Source organism: Gorilla gorilla, chromosome 17 (genome assembly GCF_029281585.2).
Source record: "Gorilla gorilla gorilla isolate KB3781 chromosome 17, NHGRI_mGorGor1-v2.1_pri, whole genome shotgun sequence".
Classification (NCBI taxonomy): Eukaryota; Metazoa; Chordata; class Mammalia; order Primates; family Hominidae; genus Gorilla; species Gorilla gorilla.
The window spans coordinates 66,771,563-66,789,926 of record NC_073241.2 but is presented as its reverse complement, the minus strand read 5'-3'; the positions used below and the strand labels follow the sequence as shown (position 1 = coordinate 66,789,926).

The following is an 18,364-nucleotide window of genomic DNA, read 5'->3' as shown; positions in this document are numbered from 1 at the left end:
GCGGGAGGAAGATGTGGGGCTGCTCTGGCAGGTTGGGGGTGCGAGGAGGAAAAAAAACAGAGAAAGAGACACACAGAGAGACAGGGAGAGAGCGCGCGCGAGAGAGCTCTTGTCTATAGATTTATCCACATAATATATATTTATGTAGCTTTTTTTCTCTCGACACTGATGAATGCGCGCTCGGATCCCCGGGCGGACTCCCTCCAAGCCGGCTCGCTTTTCTTGTCTAAATAAATAAATAAAGCCAGATGGAAGAAAAAAGCGCCCATTCCACCTCCGCCGCCGCCCCGCCCGCCATCCCTGCCTTTGCTTCGCCCGCCTGGCGCCCTAATAGAGCATAGCTTGGTGGATAAAGCCCCCCTACATACCCACACGAAAATAAAAATCACTATTTTTAAAATACAAAAAGTTGCACCTGCTGCTATTACAAAAAGAACCCCCAAAAGGCAAAGAGAGGAGGCCGGCTGCCCGGCTCCTCACGGACACCCGCTCCCCGCGGCCGCCGGGCCCGGAATCTCAGCGCCTCCCGAAGAGCCATGCGCCTGGCGCTATTTATAGCCGGGGGCCGTCTCGGACTGTACCACCGCCACGGCGCGGGGCCGCCGACGGGGGAGGCGCGGTGGGGCCGGCGCCGCCCCACGCCGCCCTGCCCCCGGCCGCCGCCCGCCGTGGCTCGGGCCCCCACAGCGCGCCCATTCCCGGCCCCCCGCGCCCTCCTCCGCGCGCGCACACTCGCCACCCCCACCCCTGGTCTGGCTGGGAACTTGAACCGGTCCAGCCTGTTTAAACGGAAAGGACAGAGACCCTGTCTGTTCAATGTAAAAAAAAAAAAAAAAAGAAAGAAAGAAAAAAAGAAAAAAAAATCAGATCAGACCGAGAGAGAGAGGAGAGAGAGAGGGAGAGAGAGAGGGAGAGAGAGAGGAGAGGGAGGGAGGGAGAGAGAGAGGGGGGAGAGCAGAGAGAGAGCGCGAGCGCGAGCGAGCGAGAGAAGAGGAGAAAGAGAGAGAGCAGAGAGCGAGCGGAGAGCGAGGTGTAGAGAAACCGAGGGGGAGAGAACCCGAGTGTGTGTATGCGTGTGCGTGTGTGAGCGCGAGCGAGCGAGAGAGAGGAGCGAGAGAGTGCGAGCGAGAAAGAATAAAAGGAAAGAAGATTTTCTCTATGTATATAAAGATGGCCACGTTAGCAAACGGACAGGCTGACAACGCGAGCCTCAGTACCAACGGGCTCGGCAGCAGCCCGGGCAGTGCCGGGCACATGAACGGATTAAGCCACAGCCCGGGGAACCCGTCGACCATTCCCATGAAGGACCACGATGCCATCAAGCTGTTCATTGGGCAGATCCCCCGCAACCTGGATGAGAAGGACCTCAAGCCCCTCTTCGAGGAGTTTGGCAAAATCTACGAGCTTACGGTTCTGAAGGACAGGTTCACAGGCATGCACAAAGGTGAGTACACCTTTCCCTCCCAACTTTGCCGGGGAGCAGGAGCGGGCTGGCGGGCCGACCGGCCGGCCGGCGACTGACGAGCGGCGGACTAAGCGAGAGGAAGCCTCGGGCGGGCGCCGTGGAGGGAGGCGCTCGGGCAGTGGAGACCAGAGCTGGGGTGCGTGGGGAGCTGTTCGCTGGGGCAAGACTGGGTTTTGGGCGAGGTGCTGATAGGAACGATGCCATGGAGAGAGCAGCGGGCGCCGATGAAGAGACAGAGAGAGGGGATCGAGAAGACGGGGCTTGGATTTTTGGGTACAGCGACCTGAAAGATTGGGATGGGGAAGGCTGCACCGGTCGAGCCCAGGACGCTGAGCGGACGGACTCGCGGGCGCCTGGCCGGCCGAGGACCGAGGGTGCTGTCCATCGCCGTGGTGCTGAAAATACTAAAGGAGATGGTCTCCTCATCCTTTGCTCCGGGCTAGAGTAGCAGGAGCGCAGCCGTCTAAAAGGGAGAGAGGTGACAAATTCAAAGAGAAATTTTTATTTAAATGTAACAGTAAACTCTCCCTGTCGAGCTGTGTGCCTCAATAATCTGATTGTGGTGTGAATGGTGGTGTGTGTTGGGGGTGGGGGGGTTGGATGTTTGAAGGAACCAGTGATAAAACCTAAGGCAAGAATTAGCAAGGAACCAGCCATCCCCTGGGTGGAGTGGGGGGTCTGGCAAGCCTGGATAGTCCCCTTCCCAGGAAAGCGGGGCTTTGGGGAAAAAATATGTGTGTGCCAGATTTGCATTTTGAAAGGTGTACCCTAATTTATCCCAAACTCACCATGCAGAGAGCTTTATAGTACATTATTTCTCCCTTGAAGCGATCATTGCCAGTGAGTGCTTGGGGGAGGGGGAGACAGAATAATCAAAGAATTAAAACACAGCAACTTTTTAGGAAAGTGGTCATGGGAATTGTCCGCAGCCTGCCTGTTTTCTCCTTGTTTTATTATCTTTAAAGCAGAGCCCCAAACGTGTTCAGTTGTAGAATGTGTGTGGGTGGCTGGTGGGTGACGAAATTAGCCCAGTGCTCCGCTTCCTAACAGTAATATATAGGATGTGCAGCGGGGATGAATCGGTGCTGGATCTATGTGGGCAAGTTAAATGCTTTCTGAGAGAGATTGATCGCCAGGCAGGGAAGGAGCACGGGGCTAAGGAAGTTGTAGGGGATGTGTATGGATGTTCCGTTTTTAATAAACAGTAGTGTGGAGAGCCGCCGAAGATGCTGTTACAGCTGGTGGTTTTAAAGATGAAAACACACGCACGCCCACCCCCACATAGAGAGCAGCCTCATCCTTGGCCACAAATGGGCTATGGACACAGCTGATCCTCCAGCACATTAGGTGCAGAGCGCAGAGCTGTCTGGCTCTCTAAGCAGCAGCGATTTTCACTATCACAACCACCCTCTTTCTCCAGCCCTCCCTTCGTTCGAATACTAAACAGAGCTCCAAACTCTTCATAGTTGGAGTCCCAGAGAGCAGTTTTTATTGGCTTTAGTATCTTCCAGCTTGCCTGCTGAGGAGTAAATCTTAAAGTTAATGGCATGTTGAGTAACACAAAAACACAGCAGAATGGAAATATACTGGGTTTGTTGGGGTGGGGTGAGGGTGGGGGCTGTAATGGAGAGAGAAAGCAACCTTTATCCAATATGGAGAAAATGTCTGTCTGTTCAAAAGAGAGATTGGAAAGGTGGAACGGGGAGGCAGGCTTCAAAATAATATTCGAAGAAAAAAAGAAAACACTTTCTTTCCCCCCCCCCCCCCTCAAGTCAACCATATCTTTGTAGTTTTTCCCCTTCCAATCAAGCTTCCTAGAAGCTAATCAAGGTTTGTATCAAACCTTTGTTATTCTGAATGTCCTCATTGTAAAAAATAGTAATAATAAAAATTTTGAAAGCATAGGTAGGGAAGTCTTCTGCCCATCTTAATGATCAGTTTTTGTGGTGATTTAAGATTTTAAAGTTAAAAAAATCAGAACTCACTAGAGGCAAAAGACAGTTGTGAGGAGCTGGGCTTCATATGGCATCTGGATTAAAGCACTTTATTTGCTTCTTCATTTCAAATGAAGATAAACTTTAACAATATTCCTTGGTTTCTTTTCTACAATCCCTGATATCATCACTTTGTTGCTGATGTAATTTGGACTCTCTCATGTAATAGCAAAGAAGTAGAATTTTCATCATTTGCATTAGGGAGGTAGAGAAGGTTATGATTATATATATAATATATACATAATACATATATTACATATATTTTATATATATATATATATATATATATATATATATATATATATATATATATACACATCTGGCCAGAATTCCTAGGACAAACAAAACTTCATTTTCTAAATAATTTCTCCCCTAAACTGTCTCAGTCAGTGGCAAGCAGGCCCACTAGCTCCGGCATACTGGGTTCCTCGTTGTCGCAGCTCACCCTTCAGAGCCTGAGCATATATTTTTCCCAATGAAACTTCCTACCTCTCCATCCTTCTGATTTTTATAATCAAGGTTGGACCACAATGTCCCTAACAGTGCTTGCAAGCTCTCAGAGAGCTGAATAAATGAGACCGTTTCCGAGGTCTGGTTTATTCAGTCCTAGAAGAGTTTAAACCCCTTCTTCGGTGATGCAGCCTGATTTATTAGCTAATCCTGATAAAATAAGCCTCCGGCCACCTTAAAAAATTACTCGCTTGCCATTGGTGATTAATTACTGTTAAGTCAGAAAGCATGATGAGGCTTGAGGAATGAGGGTTGCATTTGGTTTCTAGATTTCCCTATCTCTAAATTGACAACATAAGGTTAGGGATAGAATCATGCCTTTGTTAAGCCTGGTTTCAGGGCATATTTGTGCCTCTTGCTCTCCCCTTCCTTAATTTCTAACTTCTAATGAATCATACAGGATAAAATTGAGAGACACAGGACACTGGCCTCCAGTTTGGATGTCATGTTTATGTTAGTGGCAAAAAAAAAAAAAAGGAAAAGGAAAAGAAGTAAAAACTAAATTAAACACAGGAGGCTTCAGGTGGGTCTCCATTTGTTGGCCACCTGCCATTTCAGATATCTAAAGAAGGAAGGAGTTCTAAGGGTTAATGGAATACCTGCCATGCGTAGAGTGCACCTTAAAAGGCAATTACTCCAGTCAAATTGGGAGTCTGTGGAGGAGGGAGTGGGTGGGTGTTGTGGAGCAAACCCAGCCATATCAGAGAAAGGCTGTTGGGCTGGGGAGGCAGCAAAGAGCAGCTGTGGACTGGGGTGATTACCGTAAAGGTAAATTTACCCCCTGGAGGCCAGAAAGCAATTGGGGAGAGGGGTATCTGGGTGCTAGGCAGAGAGAGAAAGGAAGAAAAAAGCCCAGAATTAAAATTCAAAGAAACAACACCCAAGGAAGAAAACCGAGTTTAACGCAAACTCTCCCGACCAACTCAGAGTCTTCTTTTCTCCCCCATTAGAGCACTTTGGGAAAGATTGTTTTTCCAGGCTCCAAAGAGAAAGAAATTGCACTATTGATTAAAGAGAAAAGAGATGAATTCCTCGGATAGCAGCAGAAGTGAGCTGAGGGCCAATTTTACCCCTTTTTGTAGAATTTTTCTACCCTGGAGAAGGGAACAGGTCACCCAGTAGTCCAATTCTTCCTTTCTCTCATTTTTAATTTGTTTCTCTTTTCTTCTTTTCATTTCCTGTAGAACAAAAAGAGGCAGTGTCTGAAGACACATATACATACGCATACCCATGCTTGTTAACACTCACATACACAGTGGATCACACATGAAGAAATCAGCAATCCATTCATAACTTTGGTCCTGTCTAGCTGGATGGGAGGCAGCAAAGACTGAGTTACTGGGAGATATAAAGACTAGTGCTCTCTGGATAGCCATATTATAATGCATTATCTTTGAAGTCATTTAAGTCCAATTTAAGTGGTATTTAGTATAATATTTATGAATTAACGTAATCTAAACATAGGGCTGTCCCCAAAGGTTTAAACAGCCTTTACTACTGATGTGTGCTTGTTCCCAGAGCCTACGATGCATTTTAATCTAAACGGCCAAGTCCACATCATAGTCCCTCTTGTTATCCAGTCAGAACTGATCTGTGCCTGGGTAACCACTCTGCTTTGAGATTTTCTCCGCTACCTGGAGGAAAATCTACTTTACCGGCAGCCTGGGGGGCTCTCAGCCCAGGAGCCACAGCTGCAGGGATTTCAGCCCCTCATACTTCCACACTACATCCAGAAGTGTGGGGACAGAGCAATAGAATCTTCTGTGGATTTAGCTCCAGAGAGTGTATCATTTTAAAATATACTCACCACCACATGCACAATCTTCTATTTCAACTATACCTGAATAGGAAATGCCTAAAGCCCCTTGATTTGGGGTTTAGCTGTGCGAAAGAGGAAGGACGGGGATATGAATATGTTTTGGTGATTTGTGACCATCTTCATAAAATTATGTCTTGTATTTCTGTTTAAGATATAATAATTCTCAGAACACTGAATTTCCACCGCTTGACTTTACCCAAGATGGTTCATTGTTTTGTGGGGTTTGGGGTGTTTTTTTCCTGCTGTAGACAGGTGATTTAAACTGTGAGGCTCTATGTGATTTCCATTTTCAAATGAGTCTAAGAGACAGTGCAGCTGAAGTATTAGCATGGGCATGAGCTCAATTAAGATGAACTTTTTTTTAATTACTTTGAAAAATAAAAATTCAGTTCTGTCCAGGGGAAAAGACTGGCAGAACGGCTAGGTACACACCTATAGCTTTTAAAAGAAAGATTTGCCTTGTCAGAGACAGGGAAAACTGAATAGCCACAATCAGAGAACAAGAAAAGCATTTTTTAAAAAAAACAGGTTTCACCAAAGAAAATGATCAATAGCAATCATTACAAACCTAAAGCATATCAAAGCAACAATCACCATTAAAACAAACTCCAAATTCCAGATGTTGATAAGTGTCCTACTTAAGAGCAAAGAAAAAATATTGGGAAATGATTAGCTTATTTAAGAGACTGATAGTTATTTGCTGCTTATGCATAATTTCATTTGTCTTTTAAACAGACTTTCTTGGAATCAACAAACACAGAGATAAATTAACATGCACATATGCACGTATATGTTTTCATGTGCAAGCATGACTAAGCACATCCCACACATATGGAAACCAGGGCTGGCCTAGATTTCAGTGCAATTCAACAGGGAGATGTTAACAACCTCCCTCCCATCCCCAAGCACACACAGTTTTAATGGGAATTCTAGATTGGGTTGAAATAACCCCCTTGGTATACTTTCACTCCCTTCATCACCTGCTCCAATTGGCTGGATGTTTGTGGCCTCTCAAACACAACAAAATGAAATCTTTTCTTGAATGAAATCATAGCCATAAAACAACACAAAGGAAAAAAATGATAAAACTGCCTGCCATCACTATGGCCCCTACACACTCATGTAGTAAAGTTCTGAGTTCTATCAGGGAGCTCGTGTCCCAGGGCATTCCCACTGCCCAGTGATCTTGCCACACTCCAGCAACTTGATCATGGCCATTATCATCACTAATAGTAGCATCTTCCTCCTCATTATTACAGCATCTATATCAGGAGGGAAGAGGGGCTTCTGAGTGAGGCCTTGGAAGATATCCAAGACACCACCTTTTTGCTTGAGAAAAGAGCTTGTCTCAACTTTGCCTCTGTCCAGGGCTCACACCTTCCATGTCATCAGGAGAGAGTCAGTTTCCAAATTGACCCAGAAGGGATCTCACCTAAAGAGAATCTGGAATAAGTAGGCTCTAGAGGGCAGAAATGCAACAGAGAATAAGGCTCAAAGTGGCAGGTAGAGAAAAAAAAAAGTGAAAGTTGTAGGGTCAAAATGCCAGCTAGAAGCTGGGAGTGCCCGTTTACAGTGGCTGAAACCACAGCAGCTCTTGAACTTGGAAGGGAAATCCCATGTGACATGCAGGGAGAAGAGCTAAAGGGTGTGAAAACCTATGTGTCTGTGGGTAGGAGGAGGGAAGATGCTGCAGCCTGTGTGGGTGTTGGAGTGAGCATGTGTGTGTGCATACACACACACAGGGAAGAGATGACAGATGCAAGTGGCATGGAGATGATGTTAGGGACAGTTTAATCTTGCAAGGCTATATGCAGGATCAGGGAGAAGGGTGAAGGAGAAAAGGAGAAAATCTGGAAAGAATGATGCTGTCCTCATCATTACATACATGATCCACCTCAGAACTCCTGGCTTGGATTTGTCAGTGATCCAAGTCCTGGTGTGAAGGTGTGCTTCTTGTTTTATCTGCCTGATATCCCCATCCAGAAGTCCTGGTTTGGAGGAGGGTTCCATCCTCATTCCCCACCCATCACCCTTTTAAGGCTGGCCTGCTTCTGCTCACCCACTGACTCACTTTAGCAATGACCTTCCATCTGGAATCTGAGTGGCCGAGTGGCCAGCCGCAGCTAATTCCCTTCACCCACTGCATTTCCCACCTTACTCACTGCCCCTTGGTATTCCAGGCTACTTTCCTTTTATAGTGTTCACACACACACACACACACACACGACCTGACAGCTCAGTCAAGTCAGGCCCTCCAAGCAGAATACTGCATTTTACCTAAATCCAAGCAGGGCGTGGCAGGGAGCCGGTTGCCCTCCTTTTGGGCTCTCTATAACAAGAGCAGAAAATCCACTCCTTTCACCTCTTCTTTTCCTGCAGGCCTTTAGATACGCAGCCTCTCCAAGAATTGCAGAAAGCATGCAGTCCTACCCAACAGCCTAGGGGAGTAGAACAGAGCCCCCCCCCCCCACCCACCCCCCACAATTTCACTGAAGCCCTTTCATCATCCTTCCTCTCCTTTTCTGTCTTCTCTGACATTTAAGATATCCACCTAAACCCCAAAGTGGGGCCTGAAGAAGGAGATAAGTGTTCCATTCGGCAACATAAGAGAAGTTAAAGGTACCAGGACAGGAAAAAAAAAAAAAAAACTGTTACAGGGGTAGTAAAAGCTGCAGAGGAATTTCCAGTGTTGATGTACTTGCCCTAAGAGCTTCCTCCATCTCCACCAATCAAGCTCCCCATAGCCCTAGGTGGGGTATAAAGCCCAAGCCACAGCCCTACCCACAGGAACCAAGAAGGAAGCCAGGTAGGAAGCCCAAGGTGATTGCCTTGATTTTTGAGTCCTCAAAAGTAGAAGGGGAATTAGTGGGGCATGGTGGTGCAAGCCTGTAGTCCCAGCTACTCAGGAGGCTGAGGCGGGAGTATCGCTTGAGCCTGGGTGGTGGAGGTTACAGTGAGTGGAGATTGCACCACTGCACTCCAGCCTGAGCAACAGAGTGAGACCCGGTCTCAAAAAAAAGAGTAAAAGGGATGTTTTCAGGAACATCCATTTACAGGGTTTCTCCCCTTCTACTTGTTCCACATTTGGTTTCTCTTATCCTTCCTTGTATCTCTTCTCTAGCATGAGCTGATCGAGGATTTCAAACAGGGTGATTCCCCGCAGCTCAGCTCAGGAACAAATCCTATGTGGCCTTCTGCAAGACGGAAATAAATGGTTGCCCTCATGGAGACAGACATAGTCCTGCTTCTGTGGGGACAGAACAGCCAAAAATATTGATCAAACTCAGGAAAAAAATTGATAATGAACTGGCCTCCTACGAGAGCTTAATTGACAGAGACTTCCGAAGGCCGGCTCTGGACAACGCATAAACTGACCGCGATGTTACTTTATTGCAATGCACTCTGCTTTAATTAATTATCACCTTTGTTAAGAGTGGCTACAGATCAAAGGTTTCTAGATACTTAACACATCTTTTGAACAAAGCCCCGATGTATTAGGCTATTCCACAGCTGGCCAGCAAGGCAAGCTAGCTTCCCATTTTCTTCCCTCTTAGCTGTTGGCTTCCTCCTCTTTGTTAAAGACAAACAATCCTTTCTGCACAGCCACTGTGTTCAAGGACCAGGATTGTGAGAACTGTTGTCCACCGAGGGCAGGGTGCTGCAGTTCCTAAAATTACACAACTTGGTTCACCCTTGAATCAATCTGACTGAAATAGGGAGTATCAGCAGAAGAAAAAGGAGTTTATAGAAACACAAAAGGGGGGTGTGTGTGCATGCGCATATGCACGTGCACAAGCGACTATGTGCACATCCACATAAATATTGTGGGATCAATACATTTCACATCCGCTGCCCACACCTCTTAACTTCTCCCTCCCATCTCTTGAGCACCTGTGCTACTGTCGTATTTTACACTGAGAAATGCTCGCAGCTGAAGCATGCATAGATGATGCTGTATTGAACCAAGTCATTGTTTGGATTCAGTTGTGGAGTCTTGGTGCCCACTGAAGGATGGTCCTCACCTGGGGTATGTAGTGCCTAAAGAAGCCACTTCTTAAGATGTGACAGGAGGCTCACTCTCTAGAGTCCCCAAAACCTACAAACTGACAGGTGACTTACTTGAAAGCAACCCTTGGAGTCATTCTAGGCAGATTTGAATGCCATACATGGCTGTTTGTTCATTATTCTAATTTAATGATGCAGTCACACCTAATTAATCCGTGTCTGGTTTATTCATACACTATGTCTGAGGATCCAAAAGATCTCTCCAGCTAGCCAGTTTCCCTTTACAGGGACAAGCAAGGGGGCATCCATGACAAGTGAGGCTGTCTGAGTTCAAACAGGATGGGATCACTGTAGACCAAGCTGATAGAGGCTACTGACCCTGACACCACCTTCTATGCAGGTAGGCACAACAGCAGCCACAGAGATGCACAGCAATGAGGTCTGTGTGACCATGCATGAACACACACAAGCACAAAAAGCATGCCTTCTACTACAAACCTACACAAACCCATTCCCTCTAAAAGTTAAAGGGCCACATCTCACCACGTAATCAATCAGGCCTGCTGGCATGCCAGGCTTTCATATGATTGGAAGTTTTGGTGCAGAAGGTTGAGAGCCTGAGCTCAGTAAACTTCCCCTCTCTGGTCTTTAGAAAGTAGAGCTGAATTAACTGTTGCCACCGCACAGATAAAGAGACTGAGGCTGAGAGTAGCGTGTGCCCAAAGTCAAGCCTGCAGCATGGTCTTCAGTGCACCTCCCAGTGGCTGGTTCTGGCCAGACTGCTCCCAGTGAGTGCTGTCTCTTGCCTGGCAGGTAAATTGAGAGAATGAGGCATCAACCTAATAATATCCTTATAAAGCCAAGCCTCCTTGCGCAAGTCCTCGGAGACAAGAGGCATCTAAAGATCAAACGCTACATCACAGTGTATTTGTAGGAACTCTGTGATTCTGCTACCTCCCTATAATGCTGTAATTGACTATTTGATCAGCTCTAAAAGGAACGGTGTTCAAAACAGACTCACACACACACACTCATACACACAGTCACACACACTTACATACATGTGAACACGCTCGCATACATACACACACATACATTCACCACACAAGCATATGCACACACATTCTTTTGCATACCACATGCCATGGTACCCACACCAGTTCATGCAACAAAGGTCAATTTTCACAGGAGATGCTTGAAGGTGAGTGAAAAGCATACACCTAAGATTGTATGTGCCCTTCCAGTAATGGGCTTATCAATACCTCTTAAAGCAATGTGACAGCCAGCCCAGAGTGATTCAGTTGTGTGGACAAAGGTCAGCGTATAGATATCCATTATTAATAATATCAATATCTTGGTTGACCAATATAACCAGAAACTGTATCATGTCACTGTTGATGGGTGAGGCTGGGAGGACTCCACAGCAATAGCCGGAAATTATACCCATGTAAAATTAATCATATTGACTGGTTCTAAGAATACACAGCTAGGCGAAGATCTTGGGAGAGCTTGTCATGGTGGGAGAGGGGGTCCTTTTTCCCAGAGGCTTTATGGTTTTGAACTCCTGCAAGGAGACCGGGGAAACAGAGGCGTCCCTGAGTGACCGGTGAGAACACTCTCCCTCATCCGGCCTTTGCTTTTCAACAGGGTGGGGTGGAGGAGAGGTGTACTCTGAACAGGAAAAGAAGGAAATAGGATCCCCTAACCATTATGCATCCAGCATATCCATATCTTTCTGTCAAATCAATACTTGGCTTGGCTTGGTCTCACCGGATGAGGCACGGAAAGCATGCTTGCCCCCGCTGTGTGAAGAGGTCTCTCTCCAAAGGGGTGGCATGAGCCTGAAGCCACATCCCATTCCTGGGGTAGGATATACTGGCTCCAGGAGATGCCAGTGTGCACTCTGCAGCCTGGGTATCCCAGGAGGAAAGGAAAGACCCCCAATCATATCAATCACTGTGATTAAATTCTTGGGATCAGCAGAGCCAGGGACTCAGGGTGCTGCCCTGTCAGCATTGCTGGTAGGGTGGGAATATCTTGGACTTCAGAAAGCCATTTCTCACTGAGGCTTACTTTCAGCCCCAGTGAGTGAGAAGGAAAGGCTTTGCATCCTTCCAAGGGAAGGCTTGGAATTCTCTTGGGGCAGTCCTGGACCCCTCACTCTCTTTCTTATAAGAACCCTGTCTCAGGATGTCCCTGGCCCTTCTTGGCAGCCATAGATAACACCTGGAAGGATGTCCTGGGGAAGAAGTGAAAAGGAGAGAACCCCCGTGTCTGGGCGCTCCTCAGAATGGAAAGAGGGCAGTCAGGAAGTGTCTCTGGTGACAGCCAAAGGCCCAACTGGCTTTTTGATCATTCTCTGTTTCCAGAGTCGTCAAGGCAACTGAAAGGGAGCCTGCCTTAGAGTCCAGGCCCCATGCTGGGCGTGATGATGAATAAGAAAGGGGCTGCTAAGATGAGGGGCGGGTGATGCCTTTGATTGTAAAGGAGGGCAAGTAAATGGGGCCTGTCGCTGGAATGGGAGATGGGGCTGCTTGAGGTAGGGTGCTCCCCTTCTCATAAGAAACAGCTCAGGCCCCAGTTGACCAGCCACATCCTACCTTCCTTTGATTTGCTCTCCCACTCACCCAGGGTCATCAAGAGGCAAGAAGGTCCGCTGGCCTCTGCACAGTCAGGGTCCCACCCAGGTGCTCACACCCAGCCTGCGGGACAAAGAGCCCTGCGGGTCACTGCCGTTCCCTCCCCAGTGCACACAACCCAGCCTTCCTTGCAGAGCCCCAGCCCCCGAGGCTGCCCCAGACAGTTCCCAGGCCCCCGGACTGGCTCCCATCCCTGCCCAGGCTGGGCACAGCCTCAGAGGATATATGGGGAGTGTGGGTTCTGGCACCAGCATTCAGTCCTCCGCCCAAAGTGCCCTCTCCCCTCCTCAGCCACAAGGCCTGGCTCTAGGTAGCTCTAGGGAGAACAGCAGAGAGCCCAGAGGCTAGACCACTTCTTTACACCTTTTTCATACCTGGGGAGGAAGCCCCTAAATTGTGTGTGAGGGGAGGTTTCCTCTTTCCTCCAGCTGTCGCCTGCCCTCTGACGGTGAGACGAAGAACTTCTTACACACACACTGCGGGCCCCAGTCTGAATTGCGCAGCTCCTGCAGCAGCCCAGGCCCTGTCTCACCCCAGGAGCTCCAACTCAAACCTCTCCCTACCCCTTACCCCGGCCAGTGTTGGCTGCTCCTTCTGCACAGCAGCTCCCTGCGCGGGTGGGGGACTCTCCAGGTCATTTCCCTCACTTGACAAGCCCCGGGCCTGAACCTGGGACACCAGCAAAACAGGGACCGCAAAGCCAGAGAGGAGGATCAGAAAACCCAAAAAGTATTGTCATTTCTGTATCCATGTGAGTTTTGTTTCATTTCAAAAATTAATAATTACAGTCTATGATTTAGTGTGATTTTTATTCTTAATTCCATATGTTGGGGACTTGTTAGCAAAGCACCAGAATCTTTTGCATACTTAGGGCCTGACATGGGTCCAACTCCAAACTGCTGTGTCCCGGAACTTCTGCAAAGGAATCTCCAAATGCCCCCCACAAGACGCACACAGGTGGCACACTCATATGCTACGTGTGATGAAATGGATGGGCCTGGGTGGAGAACCCACAGATTAGTGATCAATTGGTACACTCACCACCCAGGTCCAGCTGAGGCCCCAGTAGAGCAACTTAGGCCCAGTTTATCATCAGAGTGACAAAGACACAGAGTAGGACTGGCTTATTTTCAGGCTCATTTTCTTATCCAGTTTAAAAAAAAAAACTTTTTATTGAAAAACAGGACCTTCATGTGTACTGTCATCTTGACTATTTCAATAAGCAAATGATTACATTTATTTTAGAGTAAATTCTGTTGCCATTCTGTTGGGCAAGTTTGGAAATCTGGAATGAGGAACAAACGGTGAAGCCTGGGACCTGGCAGCTGAGTTGGGTCCCCAGGGAAAAGAGAAGAACAGCAAGTTAAAGGGTGATGTCTCAGTGCGAGAAAAGCACGTTGTTGAGCTGTGGTGAATGACTACTGGGCAGACCAGGTCACAACAGCAGCTCAGGCCTTAGAGCAAGAGATCACACTCCTGAAGGGCTGACCAGCCACACACCAGCTGCAGAGGACACGCTTCCTCCAGGAGACCCCAGCTGAGATACGTGGGAAGCCAGGCAGGAAGGGCCAAACATGCAGGCTGAACCATCCAGCTGGAGCCAGCAGAAAGCCAGGCTCCTGTACCCTTTGTGTTCAAGTTCAAGACCCCCATCTGCCCCTTATGCCATCACCAGGGCTTTGGTTTATTTCTCCCTTAGTTTCTCAAGTTTCTCAGCAAAACATTAACTTGGAATGTTCTGACCTTGTCTTGGCTGAGCCAGTGATTAAGAGGGCTAGTCTGCAGCAGAGGCCACACAGCCAGGAGGAGAGCATCCCTGCAGACCAGCCAAGGCTGGAGGAGGGGCCTGCTGGGGCGGGAGTTGGGGAGTCACTGAACCAACTGCCGTTGACTTCTGGGATGCCACCACCCCTCTCGACACTCACCCTCATCATGCAGAGGCAGGTTTCTGCAGAGCAGGGAGTGGGTAGGAAATTATAGGCTGTGGTGGGACATACCATGGCCCCCTGCAGGAAAGCCCCTGGGTCTGACAGGAGAGACATAGGCCTCCCTCATGGAGGTGCAGATTCATGTCCAATTCAGGTGCCCTGAGTGTCAGGCTCTGTTCCGACAAGGTGGGGGACCCGCTTTCACTGCCACAAGATAACTTGAGATGTGATAGAAGACAGCAACCCCACAAACATAAAACTGTCCCGTGTAAATACGCTGTTGAGGGGGGATGTGGGAACCCCCGAAAGATAAGTAATCAGGTAGGGGCACTGGCTCTAAGCCAGATTCCCACATAGAGAAAGACAGCATAAGCCCAGCCTGGCAGATGGGAACGGGACAGAGCAGGAGGGCTGGAGAGCTGACAAGTCGGGGAGTTGTGTTTTGTTTCTTTCCATTGTGTTTTGTTTTTGTCCCTCTGCAATGAAGTCTCATTCTTAGAATGGTGGACAAAGGAATTTCTCATTTTGAATAAATCTGGACCTGCCGCCAGCCTGGCTGAGGGAGAATCAGTCATGGGTGGGTGGGTGTGTTGCTGTTACTTGGAAGAAGTCAGTGATACACGCTGAAACTGCCAGGGCTGTCCTCACCTGCTTTGGGTCTGCAGTGTCCTTCAGCTGTCCCAATTGCAGCCCACTTGGGCTGAGAAATTACTCATGGAATATTTAAACCCGTGGCCATGTTTGCTGTCACCAAGGCAGGCGTTCAGATTGTCCCCACAGACTCACTCAGCTGAACATCCCGAGCAATACACTATAGGATTCCAGGGGCTGGAATCTTCCCGCACCCTCACCCTTACTCTGCTCATGCCCCCAGCACAGGAGTGGCTGGATGGCAGCCAGGCCATGGGGATGAAGCTGAGGACAGAGTTTCCTGGGGTGACACTGGTCTTGCAGCTGGAAAAATATTGCCAGGTCCCAGGAAGAACTGCCCCCATTGTGGACAGCACACCTGGGCAACATCCTGAGCAGACATTTTTTACTGCAGGAGAGCAGTGGAATGGGCATACTTCTCCCATCTCTGGAAGAGAAACTCAGCCCAGGGGAGCAGTCATGGCTGAGGTGGCCTTTGGGGCTGGCTCTTTAGGGGAAGGAGATTCCCCTCTTATAGGCCTTCCACAGACCACAATCCTGGCATCCTCCTGACCCCAGGGATTTCTCAGGGGAGAACAGAACTGGGCTCAGTCATAGAGCTGGAGTGACTGAAAAACTCAGTTCCCTGCAGAGATATGGACGTCACTAGTGTTGGTCTTCCAGTACCCTCTGAGTTCCCTGTCATCCAGCCTCTACACTCCCCACCCCAAGTCCCAAACCCCAACCCCCAGGCCACGAAACCAGGACTGAGGGCTCTCAAGCAATGGTACCCAACCAAAAGTGACTTCCTTTTCCTATCATTTCAATGCCTTGCCCCTTGTTGGTCTGACAAATCAAACTGGGCCGATGTGTCCCTGGCAGCTAATGGACATTAATGTGTTACCATCTCTGTTGCCACGTGCCTTTTAACAGGGACCTTTTAGAGCCCAGTCCTTAACCCAAAGAAACGTCTCTAATCGGGGGGAATTTTCTGGAACAGGCCAGGCCAGAGGGAGCCAGTGTGAGGCAGGGACATCTCTGTCTACTGGGAGGCAGCAGAGGTCTGCCCGGCCTCGAGCTCTGTTGCCCAGGCAGAACTCCACCTCCCCTGCTGCAGCAGAGAGGGACCCAGGCAGCCAGCGGACGGGCTGATCTCTTTGCTGGGCTCCCAGTGGGGCCTGCGGATCACAGAGGCTGCCATGCCAAAGGTTTAATCAAATATTAAACATGGTCCATAAACTTAAACCAACGTCATATCTGGAACACCACGTCCCTCCTTAAGAGCACCTAGCTCTGGGAAAGTTTCAGCTTAGCTTGGTCCGGGTACAGGGCAGGGGCTTCTTGGTTCATGCTCCCTTGGGGGCAGGAAAAAGGAGAGGCAGGCAGGGACCACAGCATGGATGGGACGTGTGGCTTTCCTCCTCCATTCTATTATTCATTTCCCCTGATTTTTATCTAATCTCTCCCTGATTGTCCTGATGAAACTTAATAGACAAAGTGAATTTTTATTACATCATCAATATAATCTCCAGCTAATCAGCAGACACAGGGGCCACTGCAAGCCCTATAGCTCCTCATCTGGCTTCATAAATAGTAGGAACAATCACTGCCAAGCCCAACTCTTCCAGCTCCTCCTGAGAGGCCCCTCTCCCTGCTGAGCCCCCTCCCCAGACCTATTCTTGGGGTTTCTTTCTTCCCACGGATCCCCCCGCCGCCACCCATTGGACCACATTGCCAGTTGATGGAGATATCTTCCCCATTAGTATTTTTAGTTTTCTTCCTCCCAGCTTCAGCTGTTAAAATCACAAATCTGGGGCTTGTGTTTCGAATGCCAAAATAGCCTAATGTCGACTGATTTTGATTCTACTTTTCTCTGAGCTGGGGATATGATATGTCATAAGATATTATATAATTGTATGGATCACAGGACATACTATCAACCACATTATATACTGGATTAAGTGATATGTTATACTGCATATATATAACCTATATATAAAAGTGTTTTGGTCATTTAAAGTTGAACCATGCATCTTGTGCACTGTATCATAGAAGTTAAATTATGTATTTTATTTATATTATAGCATGCCTTCTATTTATATAGCATTTTAATCTGTAAAATGCTTTCTTATATAGTACCTCTTTTTATCCCTATTGCAACCAGGTACAGTTGATACCTTTTTTATAAAGAAAAATGAAAAAGGGATCATGAAGGAAAATTACAACCTGGTCAAATCCTGCCAGGATACGGCAGAATGGCTTGGCTCAGGATGTGTGCCAGCAAGGCAGGGAAGGGGTCACCAGTGAATCAGGGATCGGGGCAAAGGTGTACCTGCTGACCAGGCAGGCAGATTCGTAAGGCCTGGCCTGCCGGGCAGCCCGTGGCCAAAGGGCAACCTTCATTCAAGGAGCAGGAGTTTTTTTCCCTGTCTCAAACCTGCCCAAAGTTAAATGTACAAGTGAGTGCACCCCTTCCAAGGCCTCTTGCTGTGAGACTAGTCCCATACAGTAACAGGAGGCTGCCTTCTCCTCTGTTCTCCAGGGTCCTGGTCATACTGCTCTAGGATGGTTTGGATTTCAGAAAAATAGCAAATGCTACTTACAGTCAAATCCTTTAAATAAAGTGAGTGATGAGGCTAATAAATCTGGCTTTGGGCACCCACAACAGCGTAGATTGTTTGGGAGAAGTGTACTCTGCTTCCTGCAGACAATCAGGACCAGCTCTGGGAGCGACTGGCCCCGCTTCACCAGTCACCCCTCTGATTCCTGAGGGGAGGGCTGTTTCCACGCATCTGTTCAGCGGACGGTCCGCATGTGTCTGGGGCTCATGCACAGGCCCCTCCAGCTTGGCCCTGATCATTCAGGGGTGGCCTGGATGTTGCAGGGCTCCTGGGGGTGGGCAGTGTTTAGTGCCTTGGACACTGCCTGCTGCAGAGGTAGCTGGCACACCAAGGATGTACTCCACGTAGGAGCCACATGCCTGGGTCCTTGCCCCATGCTGGCTCTGGCTTCTGCACGGACCAGTGTCCTCACCTCCTTGCTCAGAGCCTGGGCCTTCTGCTCTCACATCACTGCAGCAACACCTGCTCAACCCATTGCTTAGGGTCATTGTGAGGATCATATGAGAAGGGAAAACACGGTGTAAAAGTTAAAATGTCCAGGGTCACTGTCATGCATTAAGGGCCAGCACCCCTATCAGCTCTGAGGGTCCGGCTCACTATCGGAAACAGCACATAAGGGGCGGCACAAAGGCCCGAGGATGGGTGGGAAGGGATATTGGCAATGCACCTACTACGTGACAGTGACACACACACAGCCTCTCACTTGTTTTATCTCATTACATCCTCGTGACAAAGCTTCGACAGAGATGTCAC

At 48.4% G+C, this 18,364-nt stretch overlaps 1 protein-coding gene across 50 annotated transcripts in view; it reads left to right on the top strand.

The window, feature by feature from the left end:
- Nucleotides 1-729: 729 nt before the first annotated feature.
- Nucleotides 730-18,364, top strand: part of CELF4 (CUGBP Elav-like family member 4) — a 321,758-nt gene continuing 304,123 nt past the window's right edge. For all 50 annotated transcript variants that reach the window (XM_063699169.1, XM_055368109.2, XM_063699183.1 and 47 more), the window contains exon 1: nucleotides 730-1,444. In XM_063699169.1, coding sequence (XP_063555239.1) covers nucleotides 1,159-1,444 — 286 coding nt within the window. In that variant the 5' untranslated portion in view covers nucleotides 730-1,158. The remainder of the gene's footprint in view (nucleotides 1,445-18,364) is intronic.